The sequence below is a fragment of the Plectropomus leopardus genome, chromosome 5 (assembly GCF_008729295.1).
Source record: "Plectropomus leopardus isolate mb chromosome 5, YSFRI_Pleo_2.0, whole genome shotgun sequence".
In the NCBI taxonomy this organism is placed as follows: domain Eukaryota; kingdom Metazoa; phylum Chordata; class Actinopteri; order Perciformes; family Serranidae; genus Plectropomus; species Plectropomus leopardus.
The window spans coordinates 17,221,452-17,248,508 of NC_056467.1; the positions used below are offsets into that span (position 1 = coordinate 17,221,452).

The 27,057-nt window shown below is 38.8% G+C and overlaps 1 protein-coding gene across 1 annotated transcript in view; it reads right to left on the bottom strand.

Moving 5' to 3' along the window:
* grik4 (glutamate receptor, ionotropic, kainate 4) overlaps positions 1–27,057 on the bottom strand; it is a 194,856-nt gene that overhangs the window by 140,485 nt on the left and 27,314 nt on the right. The window contains exons 2-3 of the mRNA XM_042486419.1: positions 10,043–10,207; positions 5,945–6,042 (exon numbers count right to left, since the gene is read on the bottom strand). Of these exons, the coding sequence (XP_042342353.1) occupies positions 5,945–6,042; positions 10,043–10,207 (263 nt within the window). The remainder of the gene's footprint in view (positions 1–5,944; positions 6,043–10,042; positions 10,208–27,057) is intronic.

A 27,057-nucleotide genomic window follows, 5' to 3' on the forward strand; every position in this document is an offset into this window, starting at 1 on the left:
GCACCTGCCCAACCAGATGCATTGCTTTTAAAGCCCAACAGAATTGCTATCTTTGCCAAACGTGTAGTAATATCTACAATGTAACATCATAAATGTTTTAGTGCACCGGCATTAAAAGTAGTTTTCCCTAAACGCTTCTTTCACCTCGGTTCTAAAAAGGCCTTGTGTAATTTGATACAGTATATTATCATAAATAAAATATAACTCTGTGAATATGTAGTAGAGCAATTTACTAATGCACAACCTAACCTGTTGCTTTGTCTTTTCACTTTCAAGTTGGAATTGAGAGGCGGGCGCCAGCTGACGGAGAACATAAGGCTGTGTGTGTCTGTGTCATGCCCCCATGTCCATAAGACAATTTAATGGAGGATGAATGGGGGTGCAGTTGCCCCTTTTTAGCAAAATTACTAAATTGGGTCCCTCTTTAACCTGCCATCCCTCTCCAAAAATTAAGGAAAATCACCTACAGCCCATATCAATGTGTGTACATGTGGATCTGTAAATAATTTAGTAGGATTTGGGAATTAATAAATGACTTTTTTAAAAATATGTTTTTATTCATTATATTAATTATGAAATTATGAAATTTGTACAGAAAACAGGTCGAATAAACCAGTGGAAAAAACTATGTAACTTATGGCAACACTTCAAAAGAGGCCCAAATCCATGGAAAATAAGAGGTTGTTTTTCTTAATAACCTTTTAAAACTGGAGATTTCCAGAAATGTAAATAAGAACCAATCATATTTTTGCTAAATGTGAACATTGTCAGTGTTTCTTACTTTCATCTTATTTTTACTGTGTTTGGGATGTTCATGGGTGTATATTCCCACAGCTTTTCAGGTGAGGTCAGAGCTTTTCGAAAAAGTAGCAACCAGGTGCCACACTGTCAGCTGTGGGCATCTAGCAGCAGAGCCAAAAAAAACCCCAAAACAATAAACAACAAAAAACAAAAACAAACAAAAAAAAGCAAATATATTGAGGTGAAATGCCAAACTAAAGTGAATATGAGGTTGGCTTTCAATTTCAGTGTTTGTAAAAAGTAACCAGCAATCCTGCATAGTATACCTTTGAAGCACTTCATAATGCAACATGTGCTTTCGAAAAACATGCAAGGGTGTTTTCCCCTCAGTCACGGAGATTTCTTGTTTTTAATAGATAATTATATCTCATCTTAACTGTATTTACATGCTATATGACAGGATCTCCAGGATCTGCTGTGTATTTAATAAAACCCCAGTTATTGTGGCTAATGTGTCGTGATAGTGCTGAATTGTTAGTTACAACACCCTTCCAATAATAAGAGGCTGTGCTGCCGACAAGGGCCATTACCCTGTCATCCCCTTCAGAGTGATCATGACAAGAGCAATGTGACCTTCTGTGCTTGACAAAGAACACACACACACACACACACACACACACACACACACACACACACTGAACAGCAGCTGACTTCACTGATTTGCACACCTCAAGCCTGAGACGGGGGACCTAATCAGTAAAATCAGCTGGTGTGGTGTTTGGTTGGAATAAAAATCTGCACACTCTTGGCTCTAAATAGCATCCAAGTGAGGACTACTCCTGAGTTAAGACTGTCTTGTTTTAAATCCTAATCATCAGGAACCAAACTGCTATAACTGCTGGTTTTCCAGCTATGCATTCCACATTTTCAATAGTCATTGATTTGATGACTAGAATAAAAACCAGCAGGGTCCTGATGACCACAAGTGAAAACCATTTGCTAGATTACTCCATCAATTCTCTGCCAACCTAAACATAGGTATTAACAGATTTTATACAGCACAGAATCAGATAAGAGGATCACATATTTACAGGGAAACAGGTTTTCTCCTGTGTGTATTAATCTGTTGTCTATTTTCATGACAATCAGTGTCCAAAACTTGCATTTGAGTGTATTGTCCTATCAAAATCCCTCAGCTTTTCCTATAAACTGACTGAATATTCTTAATGACTCATCATGCGCTTCAGGTGGTCACAACATTATATCTAATAACATGAATATAATTGTTTTGGGCAACACCACCAGCTCTCTGTTTATATATAAAGGCTACAGATCTTGACATAAGAAGCATTAACATATGTTGGAGTGGATTTGGCTGACAGAATTTAAATTGCTAACATTACTATAGAACGATCTCTCCACTTTCACAGGCTCAAACATTCAGCACTTTCTCCTCCTCTTCTTTTACTGCTGTTGAAAGGCAAAGCAAGCGATCCTCGCTGGCTACCTTTTGAACTCTAAAATCAAGTTTTTCTTGATGTTACTGCAAGGTGAGAAACATGTCACAGCACATCAAACTATACATTTCTAACTGAACCATGTCAGAGAAAAAACACTTCAAACCATTTTACAATCTCAAATACTTTTCACACAACCTGTGAAGATGACCTACATATGGGCTGAATTACATTCTAGCTGCCGCCGTTTTTGTCCTGCTCCTCTGAAATACAGCACTTCACAATGTACGAAAGAGCAGCGATATTTCAGAGCAGAGGATGGTCACGAGTGCATCAGACTTGGAGGTAAGTGCAGAGATGGTTTTCCTTCAAATACAATTTTGTGAATAGCTTTTTTTCTTCAAGACTGTGGAAGAACATCTACTCCAGTACTCTACTTAGGTAAAAAGTTAAAGTACTTGTAAAAGTATTTTCATTTTATTCTGCTTTATGTTTCTACTCAATTACACTAACCAACAGTTGTGTAATGTAATGAAGTAAATATTTTTGGCAGTATCTGTACCTAATTTGAGTTTTTATATTTCTTTCGGCTTTCACTTTTACTTCACTACATTCCCTGAAGCATTTTAGTTACTTACTATACAACAGTGAAGGAAGGGAGGGAGGGATGGACAAACAATTAAAGGAATGGGAGGGAAGGAAAAACTTGATTTTGTTCTTTAAATTATTTAATGTGTATATCAAAAATACATTGTTTCTCCTCAAATGTAGTCTATGGACACTGTTTTAAGGTGTTGTATATGTTAAGAGGAAATAAACTTTATAATCCTGAGAATACTGACTATTTACTTTTTTATTATCAGCATTTACTCTTACTTTGAATACTTTTATATTTAATATCATTAAAATACCTTTGACACATGGGTGCAGTAAATATCACATACTTTGAGACTTTCACTCAAGTAAAATTCTAATAGGTGACTTTAACTTTTACGAAAGTCATTTTCCAGTAAGCAATTTGTACTTTTACTCAAGTATTGATTTCAGGTACTTAATAGAAAACATGGATTATAACAGAGGTGTAAGTACAGGGATAGAGTTGCATAGTTGCCCTTGACCATTAAGCGCAGCTTTCAGCACAGAACTCAGTGTGTTGAGCGTCATGGCCCTGAAACAATAATATTCTACATCCTTTACTAAAAACAAGTCATTCCAGAACAGCCGAGAGACAATGGTTGCCAGGAGTGATTTTGTACATAGATATTTCAAATACAGAGCAGAAGAAAGACGCCCAAACGGCTAGTGAAATGATTTCTATGACGCTCTCAAGTTATATGTGGTAACACCTTGCAGATTTTTCCCCAGCAACTCCAGCAGTTCTGAGTCATTAGGAGTTAAAAAATAGAATTCAGACAACACAATACGTGTCTGCACTTGCCAAGGCCAGACAGAAATGACTTTTTAAAGAAGTGTTACAAATGAGAAAAGGCAAAGACTAATTTAACATGACAACGGTAGATTTTATAAGCCTCCTATCTGTGACAAATGTGGGCTGAGCACTTAAAGGGTTATTTTACCAACTTTAAACCAACTTTGTGTTTGAACAATGTGGGTGCTATTTGTCAATGATAAACTCCCCTCTATCTTACCAGCACCCAGACCTCTCTGCTCATCTCCCAGTTTGGATTTTGTTGGCCTCTGGGGAAATGCTCAAGCAACAGGTTGTATTTCTGCATTTCTGTATACCTGCCACCATGGACACAAAGAGTATAGAAGCGGATCAAGCGAGAACCACTCTTCTCTCTGTCTCTCCCTCTCTTTCTCCATGTCTTTGTCTCAAACTCAGACAAAACACAAATTAAATTGGCTGTAAGATGAGAATTTGTGAACAGAGAGTTGGCGCGATACCATTTTCTGTATTGTAAAAACTGAAGCTGAAAATACTGGGATGAAACAGCAAAACTAAGAAGTGCTAATCAAATATGAACCAAGATTCTGTTACTAAGTTGTCTTTTTCTTGCCTCAAATGTTTTCAGAAACATATTTAAGCTTACCATTTAACCGTAATATGAGATTCAGCCAGCGAACACATTTTTTCCTGTGTCAAATGGTATAGCTTATATTATATCATTCATCAGTGGGAGTTTTTAGTGGTCTGGTCCAGCACAGTGTACTCTAGTAGTTGTAGGTTTCTCTAACTCTTCAGCAAAGGCAAAGGCAACAGCCCTTTTTGCTCTGTCTTCTTTGGACATGTAGCACAAATATCAAAAGTGTCTCACTGCACAGACAGCCTAGTTGTATGACAAGTCCATCTCTTCAGCAGTGAAACACTTCTTTAAGTATTCTGATCATCCTAATGACTTCCCTGCCCATTCACACTTGTGCAATAAGAAGAAATAAGATTAAATTTGAGCTAGTGTGGAAAAACTATGAATCTTCAGGGCCAGTATCAACTCCTTGGAGTATTTTATGACTCTACTGTATATATCACTTAACAACTCAAAAATGCAATTTTTCACTTTATAGGGTCTTTAATATTCATACAGTGGTATTATCACAGTCAGTGTTTCAAAGCAGTCGGCCCCGCAAGTCCGTGCCACCAGAGATTTTTAACAACAGGGAGTCCCGATCTGTCTACCACTACAACAGACTGATGTCTCATTAGAAAGACAGGCTGTACTGTACCAAAGGACATTATAGAGACTGGGATGGTAATGGGATGTCTTCTAATCATCATGCTGAACAAATCCATGCAGTCAAATAGGCGACTTCTCTGCGGACCCAATCCAATTATGGCGGGAGCATACCAGAACACACTTGTGAGAACTGAATGACTGATGAACTGAAAGAAAGCTGACATGTAGTTTTTAAAATCGGCAGCAGTTAGTACACAGACATGCTGTCAATGTTGGTTTATTTACTTTCATAATCCAAATGGTTTCCTACAAATCGTGTAAAGCAAAGTGTATCAAATTTAGTGAACGCGTCAGAGCATGGCAGTGAAACCATCACAGATAAACCTTTTTTCTGATTTATAATTGATTTTGATCTAGTTTATGGTTTGTGTATAATTCAAAGGCGCTCTGTCTCTTGACATCAGACAGTAAAACACACCATGTCAGAGTTCAGACAAGCCAATTAGCATCCAACTGAGATCTGTTTGCATGCAGTCAGGCTCCAGAGCCAAATCCACTCAGTCATGTTTGAATTGTGGGGAAAACATGTTTTTCTTCACTGTGCAGATGAGAAAAACTGTCTGTTGAATGGTTTACCAAAATAATGTCTACACACTATCATCCGTTAAATCGTCTACAAGATGGAGTAAAAAGGACAGCAGAAGATAGTTGTTGTTAACTGAAACAATGTGATCAAGAAAGCAAAACTTGCACTTTTTATATATATATATGTATTTGTTTCTATAAAAATCTCAAAACAGTGGCTGGCAAGCCTCAGCGGGCCAAACTGCTCCAAGCTAATGAGGGGAATGGAGGAAATAAAATGTCCAGCGGTGCTTTGATTGGAGTGGGACTGCAATGGAGAGCTATGACACTATTGAGGTATTTCATCATTTTCACTAACAAGTTGGACTTCATTCCCCCTCAATATCCTACAAAAAAATAACAAAATAAAAAAAAAGAGCAGTTGCTAATGAGCATCATTGTTCCAAACTGTATTCCTGGCTGCTCTGTGAGTACGCTGGCTACCACGAGCCCACGGCTGCAGGCCAGTTGGGTGCATAAACTCACCTCCTTCTCTCCACAGATATTGCTGATGATGGAGTTGGAGGCTGGACTGGCGGAGGGACCGAGGACTGCCACCACCCCTTTTGACATGATCTGGCACACTGTGAGAAAACAGAGAGAGGGGGCGGAAAGAGAAAGAACGGAGACAGCAAGAGAGAAAAAGTCAGTCAGTGCTTTCTGGGAAAGTAAAGGCTTTCTTAAAGAATCTGAGTCATTTAAAAAAGGTCCTCTTCAGCCAGATGCGCACATGCTGACTATCTTAACCGTTAAAGAGATAGCAGCCTGAGCCAGCGCTTCTGCTGTCTCAAGGGAACCTGAACCTACATGTGTTAATGAAACTTGCGTAAGGCCAAATGCATTTGTCCATGTTTAATATACCTAACGTGATGCACATACAGAAAAATCCTACAGACCCTGCCCAGGAGATTTTAATAGCTTGTGGGAGAAACTGATATTCATATAGCAGACGTTTGCATAAGGAGACAGAGAGATATAGAAATGGGAAGAGACACAGACAGATAAACAGCGTGACAGACAGCGGGAAAGTCAGAGAGACAGAAATAGTGACAGGCAGCAATATCTGGAGGCTTAAAACATAAAATCTGGTATTTGAACATTTACACATGAATGCCACAATATCCCCAAAAGTGACACACACATCTCATCTTGTTTTCCACATTCTACGTTTACAAGGACTGATTTAAAGGCTTTACCTTGGGGGACAAAAACATATCTTTATACGGGAACATTTCAGCAAATGTGAATTCTGCCCCTCTCTGATGTACACAAGCCATATGCTTTAATCTCCCCATACTGGAAAACAGAATGCCATTTATTGTGAGTTCATAATCCCTGGTTTCTAATTAAATGACTACAGTCAATGATGTGAGGAAGACACAAGTGCAGACGCTACATACTGTTCATGTGTGAACATGTGTGCACATAGTGAGTGTGTGCAATGATAATTTGATGTTGGTTATTTGGGCAAATGCAGAGAATTAACCAGCTGAGTGTGTGAAAGACGGGGTGGGTGGGTTGGGGGGTGGGGGTTGGGTTGTAGCCTGCGCTGTGAATCCAGAGGCAGTGAATCGAATGATTAATAAGTAATCCCTTAGTCACCCATGGGGCCTGTAAGACATGAACACACTGACACCTTACACAAACACACATACACATGTATGCACACATTTACAGTACATGCACTTGCACACATTTGCACCTGTCCGCATGGCTTCACCAAATTATAAAGCTGAATGATTTGACTGCCAGCCAACAGGCTCCTGGCCCCTGTGACACTGTGATTTGCTCCCACTCTGCTGCAGCAAGCATTGTGTGTATATGTGTAAGAGACAGCGAATGTCCATGAAAAAGTCTGTGTCAAAACCACCCAACTGCAGCTTAGTCGTCACTCCCGGCACACTGATGTCAGTGTCAAGGAGTCCATTAGCGCTGTGAATTGTGTGGATGGTACTGCGCCTCACGTAGTGATCAAACTGTGGTCAGGAGGTCAGTAGGTCAGCTGAAGTCCATTTACTGTGCTTGATATTGATTTCACTGATCAATACAAGCTATTGGAACCTTGTAATGATTAGAAGGCTGTAATGAGTTCAACTTGAGAAATGCTTGACATGTTTGCTGGTTTAAAGAGGACGGACAGATAAACACGAGATACAGAACTAGAAATACCAAAAGACAGTCACACAAAATGCACTTCCACAAACAAACACACAAAAAAATGCAGCTACAACAATAAATTCAGCTTCAGGTCATGGTGCTTTCAAGTTTCCTTTCAGATCTTAATGGCTTAAGATTTCTTGGGATTAAAACGTTCTCGGTTCTCAGCCATCGATGACCTCAGGTGCACACATGGCAGCACTAAAGCAAACATCTCTGTGTGTTATGTGGCTTTACACACAGTGTATAACAGTGAAAGAAGTCTTGTCACGTTGAGTTTCTTGCCTTTAAAAGCAGCCAGGGAGTCATCCATTTAGGAGGTGTATGCTACACATGCAGGAGTGGGTGCTTGAAAGGTGGGGGTGGGACTTTTCTGGGCAGGTAGCAGCCCCTCTGATATTTCCATCTAACTGCAGCCACTGATCCATCCCTAATCCAATTCCTGCCTCTAATTACACACACACACACACACACACACACACACACACACACACACAAAATATTTACACAACACAATCCAGCACGCACACACCAAAAGAAGCTACTTTACACACATGCAGAGAAAAAAACATGCACCCATTCATATGAAAAGGCAGGAGAAACCACATTTAGGAAGGGTGTGAAGTAAACCAGGCAGAGAAAGTAATGCAGTTTCTTGTTGTTGTGGTAAGTGAAGCGATGTTTCCATGGATTAAGCGGCACCACTGACGCTCTCAGGTTTGTGTAAGTGGTAATGCGTTGTATTGAAAATCAATCCCTGCACGTCTTGTCATAGCTGTTTATATTGGTTGTTTTCTGCAGACACAATGTGCTGTATTGATTTTGGATTTTTTTCATTAAAAATTTAAAGAAATCTAACCAATAAACACTGAGGTTTGTGGCAACGAGTCACCACGAGGTACACTGACGTTCACAGGATAGCTGTGAAGTGGAAGCATTCATACAATTGAAAACAAATCGGTACTCCAGCTTGTGTTAATGGAATCACCTTAAGTGGTGCATTTGTTGTTTGTCACATCTATGTGACAAACGACAAGATGTCTCTCAAAGCAGTGGCACATCATCCAAATAACAATTTGTATTTCAATTACTTATCCCCTGTTATGTTAAATTTGTGAGAAAAACTTTGTTTTTCTGCCATTCCTCTGGTGAACGCTCCATGCTTAACGAACCTCCAAAACAAATAGTGCAGTATAATCCTAGTCTCATTTATCCCAGTCGTCTGCTCAGTACTTCCCAAACAGACATCCCTGTCTGACAGGGAAATGAACTCAACGTAAAAGTTAATCTATGCTCTCTTCAAAACCAGACTCCACTGACAAAAACAGTTATTGTTAGTGGCAAAGCACAGAAGCTGCTGGTGTACCACTGCCTCGATCAGTCAGTTTGTTTGCATTATTGTGTAATGTTTTAAAGGGTTGGTTTGGATTTACAAAAGTCACACAATAACACTAACAAATTGCTGATCAAAGCAGCTGTAGACCAGCAAACCCGTGTTCGGCCAAGTAAAATGACTGTTTTTGTAAGTGCATTCTAGCTTTCAAAAGAGAATAGATAAACTCTTATTCTCGGTTTGGTTCCCCGTGAGAAAGGGCTGTCTGTTTGGGAAGTACTGAGCAAGCGACTGGATAAATGAGACTATAATATACATGATTATACTGCACAAGTGATGTGAGAGTTTGTAAACAAATGCTTTGATATATTTTTGCTTATTCTAAACCTAGACCCCAATGACCTCAATTCATCGAGATATTTTTCAGTTTTTGGATTCTCTGAAGCAAGAAAAACAGTTTTCTTCACAAATTCAACGGCGCCAGGTGAGTAATTGATATACAAATGATCATTTGAAGCAGCGCTTGAAGTACTCTTTTAATTGCTCATTTAAAAAGCCTTTATTAGCCTTCCTGTTACGGTCATTTCTATTTTGACAAAGATTAAGGCTTAGTTTTTGTTATTACACTCCATTTTTTATAGAAAATGTTTCAACCCGCCTTGCCAAAGCATAATAAAAATTGCCAATATATAAGAGAAATAAAAACAACCCAGCAGACAAATATAAACACGCCGTTTGACTTCTGCTGCTATCGAAACATGACAGCTCATTTTTGTGTTCCCGCAACACGCCAGTCTGTCATCTATTTTCAATAATTTGTTTGCTTCTGTTTGACCAAAACGTTGTTAAACCAGACAGACTTATCTCTGTGTACTTGGGGGAGGAGTGGGAGAGACAGAGTGAAAAGAAGACAGTAGGGTGAATTGAAATGACAGGCTTGCTGATTTCAAAATGACAGACCCTCTCTCTGCTTTTTTCTTTACACGTACACACAAACACACTGACCAACACATGAAAATAAAACAAAAAACACACACATCAACAGTTTTTTTCATCACACTTATTGATTGGCATTTCTTCCCTGTGTTACTCACTTGTTTCCCCCATCTCATATTCACTGTCTCTCAGCAGTTCAAAGATGTCCACCTCCAGCTTGCCAGTGGTGGAACGGTTACTGCTCCTGTTGATGCTGTCTTTGGCCAGCGTGATGGCCAAACGCTCTCCTCTGCTGCACTCCATAGGGTCATCAAGGATGGCAGCTAAGAAGAAATGAACCGAAAGGAGTGAGAAAAAGGTAAGAAATAATCATCTGCTGCTTTGTCCATATTAATAAGAACCAGAGTCGCCCATGACGCCAATAATCACTCGATCTGAGAAACTTTGAGGATAGCTCATGCATGTAAAGCCATTTTCTTTTTCTTTTGAATCTACAATAACATTTCAATCCACTGAAAGCTGCTCCCAAGGTGTATGGATTTATTAGCACTAATACTTAGGTGACATTTTGTGCAGACTCTTCTCCATTAATCTAGAGCGCCCACTATGGCAGGTATTGTTGTTAATAAATCCATACACTTTGGGAGCCGCTTTTAGTGTGGAACCCTCTTTAAAAAGGGTGAGTGCTATTTGATGTAAACATCTGATCTGTATGAAAAAAAGCCTGAAAGCTTGAAAACCTTAAAATATTAAGAACAATGGGGCAATGTGAAACCACCACGTTCTGATATTTTTGAGACTGCAGCAGAAATATACCTTCATAATGCACAGTTTATTGCAGCTAAAGCATTGAAAACATCTGTCTGCTGTTAATGTTTCATGGCGGCACTGTACAGACTTAAGACTCCAGTCAGTGCAGCGACTTTACAGATGCTACACTGTGTATAATAATAAATCAGTTTGCCACAGTAGCATTAAAAAAAGATGAGACATGCTATATTCAAAAATGACTCACACACATTCTGCGTGCAAAAATGTATTTGTTTGATTGTAGTATAATTATCAGAAAAACTGACGCCTGTCTTGTATATGGCTTAGCAAAGCCAATTATAAAGGGACTGGATGTAGATAATGCACTCTTCTCATTTTTATGCAGAAAAAATAATGTAATTCCACCACCCTAACACTGTAGAACTAAGTAGAATATGTGTATGCATTCTCAGAATAGACTGTAGCAATAATAAAGGACATTCAGAAAAAGGAGGAGGTTTTTTTTTTTTTAATCCCAAGTGTTTTCTGTGACTTTTACAGGCACAGTCAGGTGGTCGTTTCCCCATTTTCCCCTCACACAATAGTCTGTGGCAAATTTGAGAACATTTAGTATTTAATTATCATTAAAACCATGTTTGATTGCTACAGTTTGGAAATCTAATGGTAAATACCGTCCAGCATCAACCAAAGTTCTCCCACACGAAGGCGCAGCATGCAACATTGGTTCGTTTTCCATTTCTTTGCTTACAGAGTGGGCTCGCAACAGGCAAACCCATTAATACTACTGGTCCTCATCTATAATACTGGTCCCTTGTCCTCATCTATAATACTGGTCCATTGTCCTCATCTATAATACTGGTCCTTTGTCCTCATCTATAATACTGGTCCATTTTCCTCATCTGTAATACTGGTCTCTTGTCCTCATCTATAATACTGGTCCCTCGTCCTCATCTGTAATACTGGTCTCTTGTCCTCATCTATAATACTGGTCCTTTGTCCCCATCTATAATACTGGTCCCTTGTCCTCATCTGTAATACTGGTCTCTTGTCCTCATCTACAATAACATAGACATTACACAGCATTTCAGGCTTTCTTTAATGTTTATGCACATTTGATATGGTTTTTGTTTTTACATAAGGAATTGTCTAAATTATTATTTTCATGTTTATGTAAAAAAGGGGTGAATATTGCTCCTAATTTTTGTTTTTGTTTTCAATGTAAAACTTTGTAAAATTATTTCAGTGTGTGCATCAGTACTTTTTAAGCACATTTCAACATTCATTCATTACCTGTAACTGCTTATAATTTTCAGTGTCGCAAGGCGGCTCTAGTCTATCCCAGCTGAGACTGGGCAGGAGGTGGTACACCTCACAGTACACATCACAGTGGCCGGACTGCAGTCCCCATATTATCTCAGGGCTGACACATGGAGACAAACAATCATTAAGGCTAACATTCACACCAATGGGCAATTTAGAGTCACCAAATAACCTAACCTACATGTTGTTCCCTTGTGGAAGGAGGCTGGAGAAACCCCAAACTGCAGACTTTAACAAGACCATGCAATACTGATAACCAGGGATGAGCAAGTGCACCATCATCTGTTTCTGTACTTATGTCTGTTCAACCAGCTAACTCATCTGTATCCTTATCTGGACTCGAACTGTGTGAGATCTGACCAGAAGTTGTTATTTAAGTCTGAAATTGATATAGATTGATCATAAGTTGCTATATTTATTATTTATTAGAGCTACACATCATTTTTGATCAGGAGAGTAAGAAATTGAACACAGCTACCAAAATGATGATTTGTGTTCATCACAAGTATGGATATTTACACATTTTACTCAGATGATATTTGCAAAAAGTAGAGCACCTGTTCCAGATACTTGTTTCATCCAAGTATTCGGCTCAACCCTACTGATAACTGAGATAACTGCGGTCACTACCATCGCAATATGAAATTTTCATATTCATATTTCAATATTTTCAAACAAACTGAAAACATATGTTTTCCTTATATATCTTTTTGTATATATTCTACTGAATAAATGGCCCATCTCATATATTGTATGGCTGAACATGAATCCCCTTTATTCATGAAGACGTAATGCTCAACTCCAGTAATCCCATGCATCAATAATACTCATTTTGACTACAAAAACTCAATACTATTGTCAAAATCTCTAAAGGACCTGGCCATTAATGAAGTGTTATAATTAAACATTTTCACATCAACCACTTAATTATGTTAAAGCGCAAATGCATGAACAACCAACATTTACAAGATCTATAACATACCTCAATAGGTTCAGGCTCAAGGGTAGAAAAGAAAGCACAATAAAGTGAGCAGCAGATGTCTGAAAGCAGGCAGCTTTGTAATTAATGCAATTATATTGGGTTAGCACAAAGGTTCTCAAGTTAAATAGATTAAGGCAGAGCGAAGGCAGAGCCAGGACATAAAAGTAACCTACCCGGAAAAGTGTGAAATTAATAAGGCAAAAAAACCATACAATTAAGTACAACTAGACTGAAAGGTAAATGTACTGAAGTCGATCTATTAAGGAGAAAAATTACAGGTTGAGCGTTGTAACTTATAGCATAATCATATCAGACATTCAGAGCTACATATCTGGAACCTGTTCGAAGTGACCTTTTCCCTGCTGATCACACAGCTGAGTAAACAGCAACTAGTGCGAGCTTTCAAAGATGAGACATATCCACTCATCTGATATCATCATGTAGAGTCACAGCAAGCCAATATCTACAACTGATTAAAATGCTTGCCTATAAAGCAGAGTAGTAGTGACAGTTCAACTGGGGTAATACCAGTCTCTGTCTGATGGAAAATCTGTGAACAAAGGACATATTAATTCCTTTATGCACTTAATAGACTCCCTCTTGATCATGTAAAGACATGTAAGGCTTTACAAGTTTTTGATTTTTTAAAACTTAAATATAAAACCCAGCTTCATAAGTATTCATCACTCAGCTCACTGGACTTCGCGCTGTCTGACGATCAACAAATGCCAAGGAAAACCCCAAGATGGAGATTAAAGTCGACACTGCAGCAAGTTTCGAATTCAAGGTTTCACCATGATTTCCTGTCAAGACCCTAACTAAAAATATCACACTTCTCTGATGTGATTTCACCATTGCCATGTCTTACACCAAAACACTGCGGTGTTACATGCTTGGACCAACGCTGCTAAAGTATAATCGATATCTTTATATTAATAATGGATGAAATGACTCCATCTACTGCATAAAAAAGGGCCTGCCTACAGATCATCAACTTAGGCTGCAAAACCACTCAGATACTAGGCGCTACAGTGTCATTCAGTTTATTGTTTTGGTTTCATAGCTCGAAGCTGGACTGCTTTGGTCATGTAACATGTCACTGCTCTAATCAGCATTGTTTTCAGATACATGCAGCTTTTTCTGAAAGTTCTGAAAACACTACCTATTAGCAACAAACAGCAGACAGACAAAGTTATCAGCTAGCTGGCCAAAATAGTGGAGCATTTAGCTAATAAAAAGACAGACATTTCCCTCAGGAGCTGTTGGAAGGCAAACCACAGAATGAAAATGCGATTTATATTTGTCAGGTTGGCTCCAAATAAATGCTATTGCTGCTGCATATCTCTTCTATAAGCTTAAGTACTGTTTGTGAACAAATCTGTCATATCAGCTTAAAATGTGATCATATCTGTGTTGTGTTTACAGTTTTTTCTTCTCTGACCCAAGTAGACACAAAAATCAGTTGCTGCCATTAAAAACAAACGCTTTTAAAAATATTGAAATAATTTCACTTTTAGGTGTGTGTCTGTGTGTTTGTTTTTCTATTCTGGTGGGGTCTGGCACCTGACATATGACTCATGCCATGGGAATCAGGCATAAGCATTGCAATCAATAGAAAACAGGCTGCTACTATGCCTGGTGCAGTTTGCTTTTGTTTTTTTCTGGGGTAATAGTAATTGGTCCCCAAAGAGTTTACTTTCACAACCTAGTGGTCATAGGTGGTATTGTAGTGTGTGAATTTCCCCGATGGGATCCTTTTCCTGACAAAGTGTGTGTGTGTGGTGCTGTACTATGAGGCTCAATAGCTATGTCTCCACCTATTTCCGAGCATATTTAAACAACCAATGTTTGGTTGAACCAAATACAAAAAAAAAGCTTAAAACACTTTGTATTAAGTGAAAATTGTCATATAACCATGATGTAGATAGACAGAGGTCTTCAGGAATAGTTCTCAGTGGGCCGAGTTGTTGCATATTTTTCATATTTTCGAGCATTAGCCACACGAGAATATCTGGCATGACAGCTAAAACAGCTCTATTGTCAGGCCTGTTTGCACTGTAATTAATTATTATACAGCTTCATTGAATTCTTAATTATCAATACCAATAACACATCATTGGAATTAATGAAGTTCTGATCATAGAACAAAAACAATAGCCTTTTTTATACCAATAAAATAATTCTTAATCAACATTTAATGGTATTATTTTTTATCATTATTATCCCTCAGTCTACATTTTGTGAGTTCCATTTGCGCTGGGAAGTTGGAATTTGCTATGCTGTTTCTATGTGAATGGTACGCAATGCATGCAAGTGGTATTGCTAACACTAGCTAATCTGGCTAGAAGTGGCATAGCAAACAACACCTTGATTTTCCAACTTGTTGCACTGGAATGTGTTCAAGTCAGGTGCGATATCATTTCCAGCTCCGACCTCTGACTTCTGAGGTAAATTGTACACAGCATCAATGAACGGAGGAAATATTGTATTAAAAGTTTTATGTGCACTGGCCTAAGTTGCACAGTGTTTCCTATGACATATGTCTCTGAAGACACTTCAGTGTATTTCTTTACTGCAGTTATCTGCCTCACTTATTTCCTAAAATATCTTTCCTAACTTTGGTGTGTATTTTTTCTGTCACTCACTGTTTTATCTTACGTTCCTTCATTTTTCTTGACTAGCTAAAACAAACATAATACCATCTACTTTCACAAGGTTACATCACAAATACAAAATATCAGTAAAATGTAATGATAAGAACCTGAATGCCTTCATACACAGTGCAAATCTACCCACACAAGTGGATTTACGCCTGCTGAATGAAACTTATGATTCTGACATGTTTTGGTCTCACAGGAGTTGACATTTGGGAGTGGTCAATACATGAAAGCTGGCAAACAATCCAGGATGTTTTCACACAGGGAAATCATGAGCTGGCCCTTGATCCATTGAAACCAATCAATGTGTAGCCCGGAGGTACGCTGAGGCGTGGTGGGCTCTGGACTGTAGAAGACAGGCTCGGTGAAAAGTAGGTATGAAATGAGAATTCCTCAGAGGCAACGATGTGTAGCACAGCAAAATGCTCTCATGAGGCTTTTTAGCTTCTTTTGCAGATGTGATCCTTATGAAAACATCCCTTGCTGATTTCAGTCACCATTTAACATTAAAGATGAATAGCATCACACTGTTGCACACAAACTGTATACCCTCTGCTAACCTTGTCATTCAGAAAAATAATCCTGTCTAAATAATGGAGACAGAAACACAGCTATGCACCACTTTTCATGGACACACATACACTCGATGCCGGTAAAGTTTGTGTCACTTTGAGTCCTGCGTTTAAAGCAGGAAATTATCCATCCCAAACATTTGATTTACACCAGGGTGGCAATACGTTTACAAACTTTAAAACTTCACGCACTGCAGTTTCCTATCCTTCTCTCTGCTTATCCTTTGTGAGTAGACAAATTACAAGAGACAGGGAGGTCTTAGAGGTGTGTGTTTTGGCTGAGAACTGAGGAACTGCTGCTGAATGTAAGTCAGAATCAAGGCTTTTGGACAGCAACCCGTGTCAAGGGTCTTGCTCTGTGAAAATTAGTAATGGGCCCCTATTGTAATGCTCAAGGGGGAGGTCCAAACAGAGGCCTGCATTGCATTCCTGTGCGAGTGACGCTTTTTGTGACACAGAAGCTTGAAGTGTTTCTGGAAAGTGGCAGCCAAGGGCAAAAACCTCATTATCCTTTCAAAGGATCTGCTGGCTTCTCTATTAACTCAATGGCTGCATCTCTCTTTCCATCAGACCAAGTGCTAAATGCAGATCAAATGAACTAACGCCTCACCTACTGTACGAGGTAATTATTGGTAATGTGCTCTCCAACTCGCAGGCTTTGATTGGGGGGAAAGCCATTATCTGATAGGAATAGTGGGGGAATTAGTTTAGGGGGACTTGGCCTTTGATAAAAAAAATGCTTTTAAAGAATATGGATACTGTAAAGTGATTTAACATGACTTTCATTTCAATCAGAAGTCAACGATTTCTGTTAAAAATCAAACACATTGCCAGGCTATCATCTCCTATATATGTGTTCTCACTGGTTATTAATACCTCGAGTGACTGTTCCTCTGTAAATAAGAAGCTAGAATCAATTCACAGTGAGGAATGAATGTATTGATGTGAAATATACCACTTCTAATAGAGAAAAATGTGATGAATTGTTTAAGTATTTCTATATAGGAATGCTTATTTGCCCAGCAAGTCAAGAAATTGAAAGAGTTAAACTTTTACTATTTTATGGCCAAATCCAGACAGATATTGTAAAGGTAGTAAGGTGTGTTCAGACCAAACTCAAAGCTAATTTGCATGTCACAATTACATACAAAGTCAATGCCAAGAAGCAAACATGCATCCGCAAGAGCTGAAATATTTCAAGTCAAGCAAAAACTCATAAAAAGGCTATCAGCATTAAGACTCTCCTGAAATCACAGAGGATTAGAAATGGATGACAGACTTATTGTTGCCATTTGTGGGCACCCAGAGCTCTCCGGCTCAACGTCAGTACTGTACAGAGACAGAACAAAAAAGGAGGGGGCTCATAAATAGGTGAGAAAAGCCATACATGGTAATTCTAAAAAAAAAATGTATTTGTTACTTGTGTAAATTTTGTTGAATTGCATCTAGCACAATGCTCTAATTTCAGTTGGGCTTTTATTGTGAAAGGTGAAAGTAAACTGAAAGAGTGAAGTGAGGGAGTGGACAATGTGAAGAAAGTTTGTGTGTAATGTTTTGCCATCTTGATTCATTCTTTTGTTCACAACATGGAGGCTGCATGGTCTGAACCAGCAACTGACCAAAATAACAAATTGATTGGTTGTACTAAACTTAGTACGATACAGTCTATGGTACTAACATTAGCATTAGCTGCCTTCCCCAGTTATTTAGCACAATTGCTAGCACAGCTGTCAAGTGAAAATATCTGTGAGTTGCAAAGTTATCCAAAAAATAGTCTAGTGCTATATTTACACCAGTAACACTAGGTGAATATCCACTTTGCATTTGATCCAAACACACCTTTCCAGGGCCAGACATCTTTATGTTTGACCTGCTTCTATTCAGACTTGTTTCAAGTTTTCTCAGATAAAATAACACACCCACCAATCTACAGTCAACACATTTTTTCAACACTTTTTTGTTACTCTGTTTTAAACATTGAATATTAGCTATTTAACATTGTCAGTCATATGAGAAATCAACTTTCAAGTACTGTTAATGCACTATATTTGGTATATAACCCACATAACCATAAACCAATCATTTGTGTTTATTCCAGGTACCATGAAAAATAATTGTTAATAAAATAATAAAATAAACGTTTACAAATTTCATTTTGAGCAACACTATATAGTAAAGGTGATGTTGAGGATGCAATGGACACTCAACAAGGGGCAGACACATACATTTGATCCCCTTGAGTGCTCTCTTTTAGCAAGCTTTAGATTGGCCCCTTGGATTATTCATTGCAAACACTCGTTTCCCCACATCCTGGCATCGACTTCTACTTTAGCAACTTCATTAGAGGTCTGCTTGTTTTGTTGTAGCAGGCTGATTAGTCCACCCTATCATGTGTTCAGGAGGGATCAGATTTGTTTTTCCTGAAAACATGCCAACGCACAGAAACAGAGCTGTGTACTAATGCAGGTTTGTATAAGGCTTAATGAAAGCATCAGCGAAGAAGTCGCTATGGGCCCGTCTGTGCACTTGGATGCTTTTTAAAAACACAGCATAACAAAGCAGTTCATTAGCTAATCAAACTCTCATGTGGGGCATTGACTCATAAGCTCCCCTGTTATCATAGTCAACTACAGCCTTTCTCTCTTTTTGCTTTAATATACCAGTTTTGATTCACTGGTTTATGAATCAAACATAAATCATACTGGTACTGTTGGAAGACCATTGTCTTATTAAAGATCGAACTGTACAGCTTAACCAAAGGCTGCAATTCAAACAGAGACTTTAATTTATATGGGATGTAAAGAACAGTAAATGTGAAGGTCATGGACCTAACAATTGTAAAATGCAGAGGGCCGTCCTCTCTTACCACACTCATTCATCTGCCTTTCAGTTTAATCGGTTTGTACATTTTGACCTCTTTTCACTGAGGGAGGATGAAGCGAATGAGGAGGGTGATTAAAATGAAAGGGATTTTTTCTTGCAGCACATCATGTGGATAATGTCAGGGCTATGTCAGTAAATTGTACTTCAAACTGTCCATCTTATTTCTACAGAAAAGGTCAGTCTTCACTTTCACCAAAGAGGGTTATGTGCAGAAGTACACACAACACACATCCTCTGTTATAAATAAAGAAATGCACCATTTGTGCACGTCTATTGTAGTTGTCTGGTATATTGAAAAGCCTCAGAGTCCTTCACAGTCAGCATGCAACCAAGTGAGGAGGCCCTGAGTGTCTGTAGGTCAAGATAACATGAGGTCCTTAAAAGATATTCCCACATTCAGCGGTCTAGAGGATAACACAACAATTTTTTGTCTCCGTAATAGCCCACTTACCAGAGAAAAAAATTGTTATACAATGAATGAATACATCACAATTTTACAATTCGTAAGCATTATATAAATATTTCTAAAGTGACATAGTTCTGATTACATTTGGGCTATATGGACTGACTGTGTGGGCTAAACTAAAAACTCAAAGTAGACGGTAAATAATTTATTTCCCAAAGATGGTCTCGGTATTTGAGGTAGTTTTCACCACCCTGATGTGTGTTCAAGTGTTCGTTTTAATGACAAGTTTGTTTTGAATTAATAATTCAGTTCTACAAAAAGGGGACTTTCTGCCATGATTGACAGCTGTGTATGCCAATCCTGTTAAATGGCGCTGCTCGAGATTGGTCTGACAGGTGTTTTGGTGGAACGCTTCCACTGTGGAGATCGCTACTGAAGAGAATCTGGCTCTGAATGACGTCACCAGCGCCAGATGGCAGCCAGTTTATCCCAGATATTTTGGCTTTACTTACATGTAGTTGAGTAAGTGGGGATGCATCATCCATGTCCATGCACATGTCTATGGTGAGGACAGTTAAATCATTCCACAACCAGAAGTCATGGATTACCAGGACCATTCAGAAACATCGACAATTATAAAGCCTCAGCCATCAAAAAAATAACTAAATTGCAGTCAACAAGTTGGAGGAGCCGATGGGATCACATTTCACCAGATTGTACGTTCTGTAAATCTACTGGACATATAAATGACTGATTGATAGACTGGGACACTGGAAAGCTGTCACAGTCTCTCCAGTCTCAGATACAGTATTTGCCTGTTTATTTTTGAGGGTGAGAATGTGTGCTTATGTACCCATGTGTCCCTTAACACCCCTGCACTTGTGTATGTCAACAGATGAAAATGCCGTGCCTCATGCTTGTCTAATAGCTGTTTTATTCACTTGGAGCAGCATGACTGTGAACTATACCACAGCCAATCTGTCTGCTTGTCTGACTGCATGGCAAATGGAATTGCTAGTTCCACACTTTAATCAATCTCATCCGCAAGCCCTGTGGTGTGCACTACCGAAGGAAACGGAGGTGCTATCTTACATAATTAGAAAACCTCGCTCACGGAAGACCTGGCGACAAGAAACTGATTTCCTGGTGTCACATAATGTAATTATAGCCCACACACACCAATCATAATGTGTGCAAGTGGACTGATGTGGTAAGTCTCATTAATCTGAGGCTGTATTGCAAACGCCGACACCCCTGGCCTTATAAAACTTCTGACAGTCATTTCAGTTAATGCATACTTAGTTTGCAGTTTATGTATCCTCTGTTGTCACTGGTGGTCAACTGGTGAAACAGATAGAACCATATAATTCAATGGCATGCAGTCAATAATTATGATAATTGGTGTTGAAATCACCATTTTTGTGAATAAAAAGAAGCCTTTAATAGAGTCCCTCTGGGCCTGTGAACGTAAAAGCCATCGAAAGCGAGGCACACGAGGGAGCGCTGCCTTTGTTTTCCAACTTCCCTCGTACAAAGAACCTGCGAGGGCTGATGACAGAGAGTGAAAGGCAACACTGAGATAAAGAGATGATCATTAGAAGGCTGTACAGTTCTTCATGATGTTTTCTGACAGCTTTTCTCCACAGACCACTCTTTGCCATATTAGCTGAGACAAGAGGGACACCTGATAATAAAGCCTCTGATTCTGCTCTCAAAGTACCAAGGATATGTAATGATCACATGATCACACCATTACACCTATATAAGCAATGATGTAATAATGGTTTGTAAAACATTAAAGTAGACGATTTTTTAAATACCAATGCACCAAAGTCACCTAAGAAACTGATCAATGTGGCTGCAAAATTAACTGCAAAATAATGTAAGGTTTAAATACTCCATCATGGAACAACTCAATAACCTTGACAGGCTCAGTGGTCTGTCTACTGTCTTAACAATTTATCAAAAACAAGGTTATGTGAACCCTTTATTGACAGATGCCCCCTGTAGGTTTTTGTTTGCATGATTCTGTTTAAATCAATAAAACAACAACAAAAATAATAGCTAGAACATTATTTTTTTGCAGCAGAGAGGTAATGCTTCTGTTTTTTTTTTTCATAATCATGTCATTACCTCACGTTCAGGGGAGTCTAGAAAGTGGCTTGGGATGGCATGGGCCACCCCAGGTGCCACCCCATTATGACTGGCTATTTGCCTAGTTAGTTAGAACTTTTGACCAGAATTTTGAATTTTCATTCATATGTGCAAATGAGTCTTAAACCTAAGAGGCAGTAATGTGCCAGAGTAGCATCAAGCTGTAATCATTTTACAAATAGATTAACACAACTGTTAAAAAGTTTGTTCACACAGGCTTATTAATTTAAATTTTTTGGCACTTTAATTTTGTCGACACTTAATACTTGCTATTGTACTAATTTCTCTAACATAGTATGGAGGCTTTATTTTATATGTGTGTTGTGTTGTGACTGGTAGATCTATTTATCTTTTAAACAAAACTATAAACAGGAATGTAAGATACTGCAATGTGGGTAGCGGAGACAAAAATTATAAATTAAAATTATGCAGACGTGTGTGCCCAGGACAGTGCGTGTACTTCATGCCACCCCTGCATAAGTCAGTGACCCACTTGGGCCACCCCAGTGAAATAAAAGTCTGGACACACCACTGCTTACATTACCTCACCCCACACGCTGAGCAAACATGGTATTTTACCATAGTTACCCTGGTATTTCCCGGTAGTAACTGCGGGACAACACTGTTTGCAAAATCCTGTATGTATATATAGATCTGAAATAAAAACTATAGCTTCAGCCTCTGTTTCATCATGTCATTATCTTATGTTACCTTGCCTTACGTGCGGTGCAACAGTAGTATTTCGCTGTTATTACGCCAAAATTCCAAGGGACTTTGCCCATTATGGCTGGGGGAGATAGCTGTTTGCATAATCCTGTATATATCAGTCCAAAATAAAACCATAATAGCTAGAATGGTCATTCGTTTTGCAGCCAAAAGCTCAGTTGGCAACACTTTCTATGAAGCCCATGTCTATAATTCATTATAATGCATTCTGAATATAAAATACATTATAATGCCTCTATAGTACAGAACAGTTATAAGCACTTTATTATTTATAATGCTTTATAAAAATAACCATAACTCATAATGATGCCAATGTTCATAATGAATGTTGAAGATACTTACAATGTGTTACAGCGTGCGTATAGTTTTAAGTGACTATTGTTCTGAACAGGCGCAAACATACAGTACAATCTTTGTGATGATGAACATTCAAAACAACACTTATTGTCTGAATTTGGAGATAATAATACAGATATGAGCATGAAGATGGAAGATTGCCTTCTGTATTATTCAACTTTGATTCAGAGGCATAACTTCTCCCCAGCTCAAAAAGGCAGACAAAGAGAGACAAGAGGATGAGTAAGCAGCAGAACAAATGAAGAGAGTGAATGGCGGTTATGCCAATTAAGCAGTTAATTAGTGGAACAAAACAGTGTTTTCTGTTTGAGTCACAACGGTAAAACTCCAAAGCACAAAAAAAAAAAAAAAAAAAAAAAATCCTGTATGAAGCTGCCTTAATGCCGGATTTAGAGTTGTGAGCTGAGGTCAAAGTCATCACCCAGAAGCCCTGCATCATTTCCCATAGGAAAGAGTTTTTAGAAGAAAACAATTTTGGATTTGGATACATAAAAAACACTACTTTTAAGCTACAGAATGATGACCTTTTTTTATGAAGTATTCTGAATATGTATAAATGCTTTTACTATGCTATTACTGAACTATATGCACACTATAACACATTATAAGTATGTTAATAATTCATTATATACATTTATAAAGCATAATAACCATGAGTGCTTATAACTATGATTATACAGCACTACAGAAGCTTTGTAATGTGTTATAACGCATTAAAGACAGGGGCTTCAATCTGATGAAAAAAAACGTCCATTTTCTGCATTTTTATGACAGTATGTTTTAGTCCTTATATCAACTATTATGGTTTATTGACTTACATGATCTTTTATCACAGATTGTTAAGAGTTTAGGGATCTGATGCAGTAAAGGTTATTCCAAAAATGACTTCACAATATGCAAAAATACCTATGAAGGCACTGACGGATCATTTCTATTGCAGAGTTAAAAAGGGTTAAAGAAAAATGAAAGGGGGAGGGAAAGAGAGAGAGAGTGTCTCAGAGCGCACTGCGCTGTGGCTGTGGATGAGACAGACAGGGTGATGACAGCTGTCTCAGATAATAATCCCTGGTTTATGTATAACGTGTTGCCGTATCATGTATTCTCTCGTGTGCATTTTACATCTTTCTTGCATGTTTACACGCCGCCTGTTTGTATATCAAGGGCATCTAAGTACAGTATATATTTATGATCAGAGATGTGACTAGAGGCCCATTTCACTCAGGGGAATAATGAGCAGAGGGTCTTATCCAGCATATCAGTGAGACACGACACTTGGAAAGGCTCATGTGTGTTACTGTTTGTGTGTGTGCATTGTATGCATTTGTGTCTTGGGAATAGTTGTTTACATAATGCCACTCTCTATTTAATTTCTTCTCCACTTCAGCTTATTACCTGGCACCACTGCAGAGCCACACAGCTTTAAAACAACAGCTAGCCAAGTGCAAACACACAACTAGCTGATGCAGTACCTCAGAGGCTCAGGAGCTGCAGAATGTGCTGAGGTTTATGCAGAAACACTGAGAAATGGCAGCTGTAACTTTTAACAGCCTCTTTTACCAACACACTGTTCCACACCAAATCCAATTAAACCCAAGATCACGCAACATAATAAACCAAAACACAATTTAATAAATAAACAAGGTCCCCCTTGTCTCTTATTTTTCTTGATTGCAGTGAAAACAGCTGCAAAATGGGTTTGAAGAGCAGTGATACTTCACTTAACAAGCAAAAAGATAGAAAGATAGCATGTGTTACAGGCTTGAGCTTGAATGAAAGAAAAAAAGAAATATTTGCAAATTTGTATTTGGCAAATACACATAGGGACTGCAGATGGCCCAAATGCTGCAGATGCTGACATGAAGAACTACAAACCTGATGAATGCCCACCATCAGATTTCCTGCCTGCTATTGTTAATACATTAGCACCACCAGGATGTTGCCAGTAGCGGCACAATGACATCAGACAAACTGACAGCACAGAAGTTGTTTACAGAGGAGTTGCACCTATGGGACCCCACCAATGTCAGCATGATTACAGGATACCCACAAAGCATAAAATGGAGTCGGTAGAGAACTTGTCACAGGAGCACTCAGATTGATGAAAAAGGACATGGCTAGCTGGGTTAGGGAGTGGCAGATGCCAAATAAGAAAAATTATGTTGGGTAAACATAAAAAACCAGCGTCATGAATGGCTAGCTTGGCATTAACATTTGGGCCACAAGTTCATCTGCCTGTGTTGGTTTAGTGCAGTCTCATCTTTTATTTCATCCACTGACAGACTGATGTTATTTGTTCAATTCCACTCCCACTGGGTTGGAAAAGTCTAAAAGCAATTCATCAGTGCAAAGTAGCCCGCCTACTACGCTTTCTCTTGAATCAGCTGAGCCAACGCTCCAAATCCTGATGTCTTCATGCCAACTAATGGCCATCCATTCTCAGGAGCTTTTGGCAAACATTTCAACTTCAGGAAGAATGGGTTATTTCTGACTGAGTGATGATAGAGAATGAGCAATGGTTGTCATGGAAAGGCAGCGGGGAGTATGATTCACTGTGCCCTGGCCACACTGGTGTGGGCTTGTCTCCAAAAACACAGGCACACTACGTGTCAATTCCTTGCACCCAAAACCTGAAGCTCTGGAGACGGAGGTTGCTCTGCAGTGAGGGGTACCTGATGCCTCCCAGACAAACTGTTGGCAAGCAAGTGTAAGATTAGCAGAAAAAGGAACTTTGTAACTTTGGCACATCTTTTTGTGTTAATTGAAAAAGAAGGTCAGCACTCTGCATTGTTCACATTTTTCAGCCCAGATGACATTTAAGCTTCATTTTTTTTGACAGACTGAGACTTTCTGCTGGGCCCACACAGCACTTAACATGTTTACTGAATGCCATGGGACAGTGTGCTTTTGAAAATTCACTGTAGCGGCTTACCAGCCGAGAGGCTGAGTTAGTGTGGGCGTGATGATGTAAGTACAGGCGACACAATGAAATGCAAGGCTGATTTAAGGAACAAATCCATAAGTTTGAAAGCTCATTAGTGGCCAAAACGCTACACTCGATAATAAAGATAAAAGTGTTACAACTCTGGTAAGAGCCAACAGTAGTTATTGTTTTATCCTCTTTTGCAATAATTTCCAGTTAAATAGAAGAATCTCAAGCTAATCTTGCATACATGTGCTCTTGCATGTGTGACTGGCGAATCCTGTCCATTGCAGGATGACATATCAATGTATTAGGACAAAAAGCAGGCTCTCTTTTGCTGGATGGATGATCCTGCCTCTTTTTGCCAGAGTCCTTAGCATCTACACCCTTGCTTGCTAACACAATGATCTCAGTGAAACTAATGAGGATCTAGTTTTTCTGACAGCTGTGTTGTTTTTTTACATTATGCTCAAGTCAGTCTGAATTACAGTTCAGTACGCACAGTTACTGCGAAATTACACTATGCCTGCTGCTGTTAATAAACACACTCGCCAGTGAAACTGAAAGTAAAAGCAAGCCCTACATTTCACCGCTTCGCCTTTTGTCTCGCTGTATTTGTGCTTTCTCTGCACTGCATTTCATAGATGCCTGCTGCTTATGCACAACACCCAGTTGCTACCTATTTAATAAGCCCCACCCTCACCTGAGCATTGTGAGGGCGCATGCCCATAAACATCCCGAGCATAGAAAATAAGAAGAAAATAAGAGAACACAGGTAGAGGGCAGAGTAGCTGCACACCGCCAGCCGCTTCTTAGTGGGTCATAAGTGATGAATGAAAGAGATTACCTTTGTATGGGTCTATACATTTTTAGAAAAAAACCTGCAGAGCATATTGTTTAAAGTGCGCAAAAATCCCCCAAAACATATTCATTTGCGTATTTTGTGACAATTAGTGTCTGTCCTAATAACTGTTGCTGTGACATTCACAGCAGAGCTTTAATTGAAAACATGATGGTCAATTACTCACTGGAGATTATGCGAGTGGATTGTGAACACTAACAGTAACAGCTGCCTGATGGTCTGGGGTCAGCAGAAAGTCACATTGTGACAGTACATTTAAGAGCTTGCCACCTTGATTGGGTCAGTACTGGAAACACTGATGAAAACAAGCATACTGCAGTTAGTAATAAGTTTGCATGATATATTGTTTCAACATTGACACTACAATGTGCACATGTGTATCGCAGGACATGCAATGTCAAGTTAGGCAAATTAACTCAAACACGTCATGCTACAACTTTTTTAATGCTTGATGAAAAAGGAAAACTTGCATGGGTCTAATTTTCCATGACAAATGTTACATGCCTTATCCTTTGGGTTACGTGTGAATACAATGTAGTCTGGCAGTTTGTTATGAGAGATGA